This window comes from Cheilinus undulatus, linkage group 23 (genome assembly GCF_018320785.1).
Source record: "Cheilinus undulatus linkage group 23, ASM1832078v1, whole genome shotgun sequence".
Taxonomy (NCBI): Eukaryota; Metazoa; Chordata; class Actinopteri; order Labriformes; family Labridae; genus Cheilinus; species Cheilinus undulatus.
Window position 1 is genome coordinate 25,769,824 of NC_054887.1, and position 12,847 is coordinate 25,782,670.

Below are 12,847 nucleotides of genomic sequence, written 5' to 3' on the forward strand. Positions count from 1 at the left end.
AATGTCTGAAAAGTTGACCCCAGATTTCATAAAAAATGAGCATCCTAATGGGCTTTTTTGGGACTACTTTTTTTGTTTTCTCTTCTCTAAATGACCATCTCCTTGCCTAATGAGTTATACAATTCCACGCTTGAGGATAACAGCCTCATAATGCGCTATTAAATAATGCCTGTTTTATTTTTAGTCCCTCCAAAGTCAGCTCAACAAGCATTCAGTTGTAGCGCTTATCTCCAAAGCCGCAGAGCGTCGTGTTCACTCCTCTGCTCGCTCTCCGCATGTCTTTTTGATGTTTCCCAGGTGGTGAATAGTGCTGAATTTGCCTTCTGTTGCCATACATTGCTCGGGAACATGCTGCTGTGTTTTTGTGTGTGCCGCTCCTTATCTACCCGCACAATAGTTCCAATTAATGAGATTAACTAAGGACACTCAGGAAATTAGCTGCAGTTTGCTGATTTGTTCTTGGGGAAAAATGGAGTTGGACATAAGTGTTGAAATTCACATCTGGACCTTATAGATACCTCACTGCCTGCTTCATCTGTATTCAGCAGACCATTGCATTCTGTTTTATTTGCATTTTACATGGCGTCCCAACTTTTCTGGAAGTGGGCTTGCTTTTTCAGGGCTGATAAACTTGAATAACATAGGCATGTTTAAGCATTCTGCAGAAATATAAAATCATAAATCATTTCTTTAGTATTATATTAAGGCAGCAAAGAAATGAGATGAGTGGAGGAGTAGCTGGCACACTATCGCTGGATAGGATTATTAGTATGGCATGATCAAATGCCAATGTTTGTATAATCCCTACCTCCTACAATGTATTTGTGCATGGCAAATACAGCACGATAAAGCTGTCAGAATGGAGTACTTGTTGGTTGATGAAAGAGTTTCTCAACCCACAGTCCCTACACTTTTTGGACGTCCAAATTTGGAACTTTGCATGAAACAATTTCTGCTATTTTCAGAACCAGACAAAGCAAACACTATAAAGATAGTGGTCAAATGGATTGAGATTGAAACATTTGCAAGACTTGACCTGTGAATGAGACCCTTTGTCAAGACAAGTTAAATACAAATTTAAATAAAAGTGAGGCTGGCTCCAAAAGACTAAGGAGACTCCACTGGAGCCGATATTAGAATATGAATTCTTATAGCAGAAATCAATCCATGTAAAGCTTGATATATAAGTTGCTCTTTATCTCATTTTGTTAAAATTGCACAGCAAGTGAGTAAGGTTTGTAGGCTGTAGGAGAAGAGGTACTGCGCTGGGATCACAGAGATCTTATGATCAAAAGCAGGTGCACGCTGATCGTCTCTAAATTGGCCTAATTTTTTTTTTTTTAGTACAACGTGATGAGCCTAAAAAATGTATTGCTTCAACAGTCTTGTTATTTAATTTAAGGATCATTTGGAGTACCAAGCAGGTACAGTAAGGAATCTGTATTGATTAAACTGGTCCACAATGAGGTGATGTTTAAAATGTAATTATTTATTTATTTTTTACCTGATTGACCAGTCGATTGGTTGTTGCCTGGGTGTGTTTTTGGTTGACCAAGTTTGTCTTTGGTTGACTACAGCCCTAGAAATCAAGGGAGCACTTTGCCAACTTTTGTCTGCTACAAATGGCCCTGAAGAGGGCACTTTGTCATATTTTCTCCACTTGGAGGGCACTAAAAAGGCACTTTGCCAACTTTTGTCTTGTTAGAGTGCACTTAAGAGGGCACTTTTGTCAAACGTGTATTAAAAGGGCACTAAAGAGGGTATTTTGTCAATTTTTTTTTCTATTTAGGGGGCACTTTAAAGGGCACTTTGTCAAATTGTCTCTACTTGGAGGGCTCTAAAAAGGCAGTTTGCCAACTTTCGTCTTGTTAGAGTGCACTTAGGAGGGCACTTTGTAAAACTTTGTCTGTTAAAAGGGCACTAAAGAGGGTACTTTTGTTTCAACTTTTGTTTACTTTAAAGGACACTTGAGAGGGCGTTTTGTCAAATTATATCCACTTGGAGCTCATTTAAAAGCATTTTGCCAACTTTTGTCTTGTAAACATGTACTTAAGATGGCACTTTGTCTATTTAAAGGGCACTAAAGAGGGCACTGTATCAACTTTTGTCTGCATATTCTGTCTACTTAAACGGGCACTTTGTCATCTTTTGTCTATTTTAAAGGAAACTTAAGAGGCCACTTTGTCAAATTCTGTCTACTTAAAAAGGCACTTTGTCAAATTTTCACCACTTGGAGGGCACTAAAAAGGCACTTTGCCAACTTTTGTCTTGTAAAGGGCACTTAAGAGGGAACCTTGTCAACTTTTGCACACTTTAAAGGACACTTAAGAAGGTTTTTTGTCAAAATATTTCCACTTTGAGGGCACTAAAAGGCCAACTTTTGTCTTGTTAGAGTGCACTTCAGAGGACAATTTGTCTTTTAAAAGGGCACCAAAAAGGGCACTTAGTCATCTTTTGTCTACTTTAAAAGACACTTAAGAGGGCATTTTGTCAAATTCTGCCCACTTGGGGTGGGGGCTTAAGAGGGCACTGTCATATCTTGTCAACTCTGAGGCTAATAGAGTGGGCACTGTCAAATTTTCTCCTCTTGGAGGGCCCTAAAAAGCACTTTATCAGCTTTTGTCTTGTAAGAGTGGACTCAGGAGGGCACTTTGTCATCTTTTGTATATTAAACGACACTAAAGAGAGCACTTTGTCAGTTCTTTTCCACTTAACTTTTTCACTTTGTCAACTTTTGTCAACTTTTGTCTGCTATAAAGGACACTAAAGGTGCCAAATTTTGTCTAATAAGGTTGTAATTAACCGGGCACTCTGTCACTTTCTGTCCAATGACGGGGCACTAAAGAGGTCAGTTTTTCAGCGACTTTTCAAACATTAGGGCACCAATAGGGGCAACCCTCCAGTGTAACGGGAGTTTGGATCATATTTAGGCAAAGAGTTATGAACTCTGTCATCATAACTTCAGGTGCTGTGGCTTCATTCACCATTTCCATGTTGTTTTTTGACATCATGCCTCATAACGCCCAAATCTCCTGCTAAATGGCACATGTGTGACAAAGCAGCAGATTTCAGGGTCCATGTACCTTGAAATTTTGGATAGATTTCCATGAGCTCCTACATGAAGAGTGCTTTGGATGAGACACCAACTCTGGTCTCCTGCATTAAAACTCATGATTAGACACAAATCTTAAAGTCTGATCACTGAATTTATTCTGTAGTAGATGTTTCAAATGAATGAAATTGGATAGGAGTTGTCAGAAGTCTAATATAGATGTGATTCCTTGCAAGAGAAGTCTCCAGCAGTTCATCGTGATGTTTTTTCATGGGGTTTTTCCAGACCTAGAGTGCTGTAAAATGCCTAAAGTTGTTGGTTTAGGGTTGTGCTGCGATTTCATCATTTTAAGATTTTACGCCTTTGCACTGCCTCTGAATTTTTGCTGTTGTGAGTTTTCTCTGTAACCTCTTCCTCCTCCTCCTCCTTCTGCTGCTGCTGCTGCCAGCCTCGTAGACTTAAGTCTGGAGCCAGATATCTGAGCTCTACGAGGCTGCTAGGCTAGGGTCTGTGGATTTGGTGCCCTGATTGGGAGGTTACCCTCACTCCTACCCCTGTGAATAATTCATTGATTGGCATATGGCACGGAGAGAGAATCCCAATGATCCCTGCCTGTCTGTCAGCCTGTCTTCACTTCTGACTGCATCTGCGGCCCACAACGTGTTCAATTGAGCGTGTGTTGCTGTTCCTCCCTCCTGTGATTCCTACATAATTCCAGCCTCGCTTAATTCACTCACTCTTGTTTAAACATTTCTAGTATTTTTGCCTTTTCCTGATAAAATCTTACATATTCTATATTAGACATGCATTTATGCTAAGCCATAGTCTGACACGCTTGTGGAATTTGAGGGCAGATTTCCTGGCGTGCATTATCATAATGCGCCGTGATGTTGCGTTGCAGAGGAATTGTGTGAAGAACGACACTATCAGTTCTTTTTCAAGCTCTATGAGCATTTTGTAGACCGAACAGCTTTAGTAATGGGGTCAAATTGGCTGTTATGTTGAGTGGAAGTAGTATTTTTCACTTCTAGTGAGTGCGACATCTGCACCCCAGCTGGCAAATAGAATCTGCAGATTACACTGTTGGTGATAAGTGTTTATGTAGCAAAGATTACACTAATTCTCACCTGTAATCCCTGATTCCTGTCTGCTCCGTCCTTGCTGCTCAAACATGCAATCCAGTGAGGAATACTGAGCAGCACAGGAGTAAAATTCCCCCAAATATTCAACATTTTATGTTTGCATCAAAGCAGAGGGAAATATACGGTACGTGCCTGCTGTTTTCCCGAATCTTCACTGGAACCAAAACGTCAGGCCTTGAATCACTCAATTAAGCGGATAAATGTTCCTCTGAGTGACATGGTTTGCTTTCAGTTTTCAGGAAGGCTGCATTATACGTCCGAGGGAGCAGACAAAAGCGCTTTCCCTCCATATCTATTGATTTTTCATAGACAGTAAGAATGATTTAAGGGGGCTGCCACGGTGGGATCAAAGCATACGGTGCAGGGACAGGACAAAAGGGGATTGAATGTGCCATGAAGAAATGAAAAAAAACATCCACAATACACTTTGATTTCTGCAGTTACATGACAAATAAAACACTTTCAGTGTGTTAATTCAAACCCAGATCATATAAAAAGATTCACTGCCTAACAGGACTCTCTGGGAGAGTTGCAACTGTGTGAACTGAGCCACTGCAGCTGGAATCATTTGGCTCATGGCGTTGCCATCAATCCCCCCTGCTAAGTTGCTCGTAGCTGGTTTTAGAACGTAAGACATGTCGTGTTTCAGCAGCCAATCAGCATTTCAGAGTTTAGAGAGGATAATTCAGTCCCATTTCTAATTTTACACCTAACCCTAAGTGCCCCCTTGCCCTTGGAAAAGAGTAATAATGTTAAATGCTTGTTGTGTTAAAACCATTTCAGTACAGTTTTCCCTGTATGCATTTGGTAAATGTAAGTCTCCTCCCAAGCTGTAGTTCTCTTACAGACTGAATAAGATTGTCCTCCAGGAGATTCCTGTATTTTGCTGCATTCATTTTACCCTCTACCTCCAGGGCCGGCTGCTGAGAAGCACCCCCACAGCATAATGCTGCCACCACCACCACTCTTCACAGTGGGGATGGTGTGTTTGTGGTGATGGGCAGTGTTTGATGTCTTGTCTGATGGCCAAAAGGCATCATTTGGTCTCATCAGACCAAGGAACTTTCTTCCACTTGATCATGGAGTCTCCCATGTGCCTTTTGGCAAACTCTTGTTGATCTGAGTTTTCTTCTTTTTCTTTGCCACTCAGCCTTTTCTTGTCAGTCCACAGACTGTTTCCCCATAAGTCTTGGGGTTTATCATTGTGTTTCATGGCAAATGTGAGAGCAACCTTTGTGTTCCTTTTGGTCAGCATTAGTTTTTTTGTCTCTGAACTCTCCCATGATGCCATTTTTGCCCAGTTTCTTTCTTATTGTTGGATCATGAACACTGACCTTCACTGAGTCAAGTGAGACCTGTAGGTGTTTAGATGTGGTTCTGGGTTCTTTTGTGACCTCCTAAATGAGGAACTGATGCAATCTAGGAGTAATTTTGGTTGGCCAACCACTCCTGGGAAGATTCCAAGTTTTCTCCATTTGTGGACAATGGCTCTCACCATGTCCTGCAAGTCTTAAGGTGTTGTTCTGGGTTCTTTTGTGACCTCTTGGTCCTCTTGGATGAGTTGTCAATGCACTCTTGGAGAAATTTTGGTAGGCTGGCCTCTCTTGTGAAGGTTCGCCACTGTTCCAAGTTTTCTCCATTTGTGGATAACGGCTCACACCCTGTCCTGCAGGTCTTTAGATGTTGTTCTGTGTTTTTTGTGACCTCCTGTAGAGTCACTTGATGCACACTTGGAGTAATTTTGGTAGGCTGGCCACTCCTGGGAAGGTCTGCCACTGTTCCAAGTTTTCTCCATTTGTGGGCAATGGCTCTCACCCTTTTCTGCAGGTCTTTAGATGTTGTCCTGGGTTCTTTTGTGACCTCCTGGATGAGTTGTTGACTCTTGTGAAGGTTTGCCGGTGTTCCAAGTTTTCTCCATTTGTGGATGATGGCTCTCAACATGGTTCACTGGAGCCCCAAAGTCTTAGAAATTGCTTTCTAATCTTGATGTCAAAGACTTTGTTTCTCAACTGTACTTGTATTTCTTACATCACGGTTAGATTTGGGTTATCTTTGTCTAATATTTAAATTTGTTTCCAATACAATGGATTTCAGGACCAATACATAAAAACAAAGAAAGGCCAGATTGTAATGTTGATACAAAATTACAAAATTGACATTTCATACTTAACTAGATTGGTGTCCTGCTACCTAAGGTAAAATTGATGATTGAAAATGGGAAAAGTAGCATAGAGCAGATGTTTTCCAAGTTACAATACCAGAGGCTGAATTTTCATTTCAGCCAAGTCACGAAGCAGCGCAAATATCTGCAAGCAGCATCAATATTTTTCGCCCAAAGTTAGCTTCAATATCTGCTGTCAGATTCTATATTCATATGGATTTTTATGAACCTTCCTCCTTGTGCACAACAAGTAAGTATTGAGCCACAGTCAGGGAATAAATCACTACCTTCTACTTAAAATGCACAGCTGATGTCTCAGTCTGTCCGCCGGTTGGCCCGCTCTCTTTGCAAGCTCTCTGGCACGTGCAGAGCAGCACACAGGCCCCGGTCTCTCAGGTCTAAACGGCAGCGAACGGTGGCTGAATGGTGGACTGGTGAGAATCTGGACGGGTGCCTGGAGAAAATATGGGAGACCTCATGTTATTGCCAGAACATGCAGAGACACAGACCTCACATTATAACCCACCCATAGGGGACAAAGTCTGGGGCCATGGGATATTGGAATCTCACCGGGTAAACCTGGCAAGTACCAACTATCTGAGTAATGAGGAGCAAATCCAGGGATGGCTAAGCATTAGATTCACTGTATAGTAGCTTACTGGTAACTGTGGGCATTTTTGTTAGGATAAAAGAAGTGTCTACACCTACATTTACAGATAACCTTATAGCTATACATAGAGCTGCGACAGTAGTGCTGTTGGAGGGTGTTTTGTTGTCTCTCCGTCTCTTTTCAGCCATGCACAGATAAACAAAGTAATAGAGGAAACATTATTTTTCCACATTGTTTTATCTAAGATTCCCACATTTCTCTCATTAAGCTCTCAATTTTCTTGTTAAGCCCAACCCCATCAACCTCCCTAACCCATTATTTTGCTATCTCATCAATCACATGATTCTGACATGCCTTGATGCAAGCCAGATTTTTTGACCACAAACCACCACCTCTCAGTGAACATGACTCCTCCCCAGGCTTTCTGAGGCCCCTCAGGGAAGCTGGGATATTGCTTAACATATCCACTATAGCATAGATATGGTGTATTATGCAACTGCCCATTAAGCAGCACAAGCGTGAAATCTGGGGCAGAACGCCCAGCCTCCCAAGACGTCTCCGCAGCTTTGAATGCTGGGATGTCACAGAGGCTGGCTCCAACTGTGTCAGGCCTGGTCAAACGGACACACGTCGATGTAAACAAACAGAGGGTATTTGCACATGGAATAAACACTCACATGGACATCATTTTTCATTTTAGGCTTCAACAGTGAATGAAAGTGTTGAAAAGTGCTGTCATTTAGAGGGTTAAGTTTCAGAGGAGTGACTTTTCATGGGATTTAGACTCCTTCAGTGAGCCTAGAGTTTTTTGTTAGAGTAATTGGTAAGATCACAGTAAATAGATACTCGTTTATTTGCCATTTTTAAATTCATGCTGCACTTTTTATTCCATAATTCATCCACTTAATTACTTTAGGTTAAATCTTATAAATAAACTAGACAGTCTGGTTGCAGACTATAGATCTAAGATGCCCTGAAGTACTCGCTTAAAATGTCACGATAAAATTGGATTACACTTGAAGTAGGGGTTAAGAAAAGATTACGGTAAGAGTGAGGATACCTGACCTGCAAAACCTAATTACAAAACTTTTTCTAAAGCCCACTAAACAGTCTGTTTACAGGAAAAAAGCTTGTTGTTTATGAAAACCCTCTAATGCAGCTAATGTAGCTAAGGCTAAAGCTAATGAAGCTACATTAACTATGTAGATAACATAGCAACATTGTAAGATTTAAAGCTAAAAAGCAGTACCTACATAAACTATGTAGGCAATGTTCTACATAACTGATATAGTTAAAGCAAATGTTGCTAAGTTAGCTTCATGAGCCATGAGGGTAGCGTAGCCACATTGCTAAATCTAAAGCTAATAAAGCTATGCTAACAATGATGATAAAATAGCTTCATAGCTAAATCTAAAGCTAACAAAGCCATGTTAGCCAAGAAACATATGAAGGTAACTTAGCTACATAACTAATGCAGCTAAAGCTAACAAAGCTACATTATCTACATAAGCTATGAAGGTAATGTAGCTATAAAGCTTAATCTAAAGACAACAAAGCTATGCTAGCTATGTAAATAACATAGCTACAGAGCTAAATTTAATGCTTACAAAGCTATGTTAGGTATATAAACTATGGAGGTAGTTTGCTACATAACTAATGCAGCTAAAGTGAACATATCTATGTTCACTGCTAGGTAACTTAGACAAGTTTTTAAATCTTAATCCATTGAAGCTATGTTGGCTATGTGAATAACATAGCTACAGAGCTGAAGCTAGGTTAGCCACATAAACTATGTAGATTACATTGCTTCATAAGCTATGTAGGTGACGTAGCAAAAGTAGCTAAATATAAAGCTAAAAGAAGCAACATTTGCTATGTAGATAACATAGCAACATAGTTAAATCTAAAGCTAAAAAGCTACAAAACCTACATAAACTATGTAGATAATGTTTTACATAACAGACATAGCTAAAGCAAATGTTGCTAAGTTAGCTACATGAGCTATGATGGTAACGTAGCCACACTGCTAAATCTAAAGCTCATGAAGCTATGTAAGCAATGATGATAACTAAGCTTCATAGCTAAAACTTACAAAGCCATGTAAGCTAAGTAACATATGTAGGGCACTTAGCTACATAGCTAATGCAGCTAAAGCTAAAAGCTACATTAGCTACATAAGCTATGAACATAATATTGCTTAATCTAAAGACAACAAAGCTATGTTAGCTATATTAATAGCATAGCTACAGAGCTAATGCTTACAATGCTATGTTGGCTACATACACTATGGAAGTAATGTGCTACATAACTAATGCAGCTAAAGCTAATGTATCTGTGTTAGCTACATAAGCAAGGTTCCTTTGCCATGTTGTTAAATTTAAAGTATTTAATCAATGTTGGCTATGTAAATAACATAGCTACAGAGCTAAATCTAATGCTAATGAAGCTAAGTTAACCATATAAACTATGTAGATAACATAGCTACATAAGCTATGTAAGTAATATAGCAAAAGTAGCTAAATCTAGAGATAATAAAGCAACATTTGCTATGTAACTAATACACCTACATTGCTAACGTAGCTAAATCTAAAGCTAAGTTATTTCAGCAATGTAAACTACTAATAGCTTAAGTCTTAAGTTGTAATGTTGACTATGTAGCTAGCAAAGCGGTTTAAGCCTTATGTAAAGCGAACAGAACTTCTAAAACATGTCTATACATAATCTAACCTCTGATCAGACACTGGGCCTTTTTTCTGTTTCCTGTATGAAGTGTTGCTTAGTCTCTAATGTTTGGGATGTGGTTATTTCATGAATGGCGGTTATTTCACTGAACATTCTCTTCATGTTGTTTAGAAACTTTCCCAATCTCTGTTTCAGTGCCAAGATGATGTGCGAGGTGATGCCCACCATCAGCGAGGACACGGCGCTGAGTCAGCGCGGCTCTCAGAGCAGCGCCTCAGATCCGGACTCCCACTTTGAGCAGCTGATGGTCAACATGCTGGATGAGAGGGATCGACTCCTGGACACGCTTAGGGAAACCCAGGAGAGCCTCGGCCTGGCCCAGCAGCACCTACAGGACGTCATATACGACCGTGATTCTCTGCAGCGCCAGCTCAGCTCTGCCCTGCCACAGGTAAACAGAAGAAATCTCACCTCTGTTACTCTACAGGCTGCGTTTGTGGCCAATTTTGGACTTTTAAATCTGGTTTATTTTCAGCAACTTATCAAACATCAAGAGAAATTTCTTATCATGAATGTCAAAAGAAAAAATACCTACAGTAGATAAAATAATCATCTGGTAAATTCCCAGTTACTAATACTACTGATACTAATTTGTTTACAACGGCTTGGTTTTTGTAAGCTTCCGTTAGCTTTCGTTAGCCTTTTAGCTTCAATGCAAGGAGAATTTTGGATAATGTTTTAAATTTTTTGTCTTCAAGCCATTTACCAAAAATAAAGACAGATTTCAGCCTAAATCGTTGATAAGATTTAAGTTTATTTTTCCCCTCTTTTTGTCGATTATCAATGCCCCTATTTCTAACAACTTAAGCTCTACTTCTGACACTTGTTTTTCAACAGTAACACTGTTGTTTGCTGCTTTTTGTTAGGTTTTGAGATGTTTTGTTTGCATTTAAGTTTTGTTAGCTTTCATTAGCTAACATTATATTCGGTGCTGTTTTAATATTTTCTTTATTTTGGTTTAAGCCATCTAAAAGCCATCAAGATGGATTTTAACCTGAATGACTAGGGAAAAAAGCAAACTAAGAAATGATCTTAGGAGTTTAGCTTGATTTTGGGTTATCATTTTTAGGGTTATTTGATTTTTTCTCTTCTTCTGGCTGATCAACATATTACACAACCCTTAAATGGATATTCCATTTCAGAGGTTGGGCCTTATGAGGTTCCTAGCAATAGAAGTGTCAATAGCATTCAGTGACTTTAGTGAGCATTGCTCCTTTAAGGACTTGTTGGTTGTACCTGCCAGGAAGCTAGGCTATACAGTGTAACAATTGGATACAGTTTCTTCCTGGAATTTAACACATTTTTGGTAAAAATGGTCTACAAAACAATGTTGGTTCTAACTCATGCACTATCAAACATTTTTTAAAACATTTTATTTTACACCCAGAGAGCTGTTTTTGTCACTATTTTGTAATGCAAGAGCACGTAACCAGTAGCTAAAGCCTGCATTGGAAAAAAGTGGGAAAAAAAGAGTTTTCAAGAGTGAGTACGTTTGAGCCAACATTGTTTTGTGGACCATTTTTATCAAAAATGTGCTAAATTCCAGAATGAAACTGTATAGCCTAGCTTCCTGGCCGGTACAATGAGCAAGTCCTCCTTAAAGGAGCAGTGCTTCCTGAAATCACTGGAGGCTAATGCCACTTCGACTGCTAGGTAAAAAAAACACTGAAATATCCATTTTATCACCAGTATCTCTTTTTCCTATTCATTATTTTGGTACACCAAGGCTGTTGTGTATGACCTCTGACAGAATCTGATGCTTTAGGTAGGTTTCGTTAACTTTCGTTAGCTTCGGTAAGCCTCTTAGTTTCAGTACATTTGGTTTCTGTTCCTTTAATGGTTGACTGACATACTCAATACAACTTAAAAACCCATATCTCCACTTTCTGCTCATTACTTTTTATATGGAGGCTTTTTTTTTAAATATGTTTTACAAGTCTTTAAAAACTTTCGTTAGCTTTCGTTAGCCTCTTAGCTTCAGTACATTTGGTTTCTGTTCCTCTCCCGGTTGACTGACAACTGATTTGGGATATTTTCAAGGTTATTTTTCATTTTCTATTCCCTCTACTGACTTTTTAACGTAAGACATAAAAACTGGAAGAAAATCAGTTTATCACAGCTAAGTGGTACCGTAACTTTTCAGCCACCACTGTTGTCTGCTGTCTGTGATTTTTGTCTGTGTGGGCTCTCTTTGTGCCGATGAAGCTACAGAATGAAATGTCTTTATTTGATTTATTTTGCACACATGGCACATTTGCACTTCTGTTGAATCCTCCAGATCTGCTGCTTTCTTGTTTGCGGTTTCATCACTTTGTATTCCATTTGACTTCTTTAAAACACTTTCAGTGGATGAACTGTGACTTCTACTACCAGCAGTGAAGGAATTTTTCCCCTTGCAGTATCACTCTCTGAAACATTTGGTAATTGCATTAAATTTTCAGTCCATCAGCTAATTATGCTTAAACGAACATGGCACAAAAACCGTGTCCCATTTCTGTGTTACATTTTCCAACTGTGTGACTCCGGTTAACTCCAAATGAAATATCTGCATCCAAATGAAATCAAGCAAGAAAATTCAGGAGACAGTTCATTTGCAGTTCTTTTGCATCCCTTAAAACATTTTGGATGTGGATTAATGGGGGTGCTAATTACCAGTTGGACTCCATTTCAACTGGTTTGCATAAAGATGGCAAATTAGTCGGAGTCTTGGGCCATTGTTGTTGTCATAAAGTCTTCATGTTGTACTGCAATTTAACAAGCCCCCAAAGGAATTTAATATGCTGTAGCCATTTAAAAATACATTTGGATGTACTAAATTGCCTTGTTTCCTTTGCCTGTAGTGGAATCAGTGAAGCATCATGAATTTTTTTCAGCAGGTTTGCTTTGTTCGTTTTTTTTATTTGGAAATCAAAGGAGAAATCTTGCACAGTAATTCCCACAGTATGCAGAGATTAGCTCTTTCTAAAAGTGTGTCAGTAATTCCAGTCACACGCTCTCCCCGCTCTGTCTCCGGATCACTCTGGAGGTTTGCTGGTGGAGAGCGGAGGACTTTGTTCGCAGGCGCCCGCCGTTAACTCGGTAATCTGCATGGTTTCAGAGACACAGGAGCGGCTGAACACACTGTGTCTGTATTAGCTCTG

At 39.6% G+C, this 12,847-nt stretch overlaps 1 protein-coding gene across 5 annotated transcripts in view; it reads left to right on the forward strand.

Annotated features, from left to right (window-relative positions):
* The window catches only part of ppfia2 (PTPRF interacting protein alpha 2), a 301,081-nt gene that overhangs the window by 12,105 nt on the left and 276,129 nt on the right, over window positions 1-12,847 (forward strand). For all 5 annotated transcript variants that reach the window (XM_041780667.1, XM_041780669.1, XM_041780668.1 and 2 more), the window contains exon 2: window positions 9,843-10,098. In XM_041780667.1, the coding sequence (XP_041636601.1) occupies window positions 9,850-10,098 (249 nt within the window). In that variant the 5' untranslated portion in view covers window positions 9,843-9,849. The remainder of the gene's footprint in view (window positions 1-9,842; window positions 10,099-12,847) is intronic.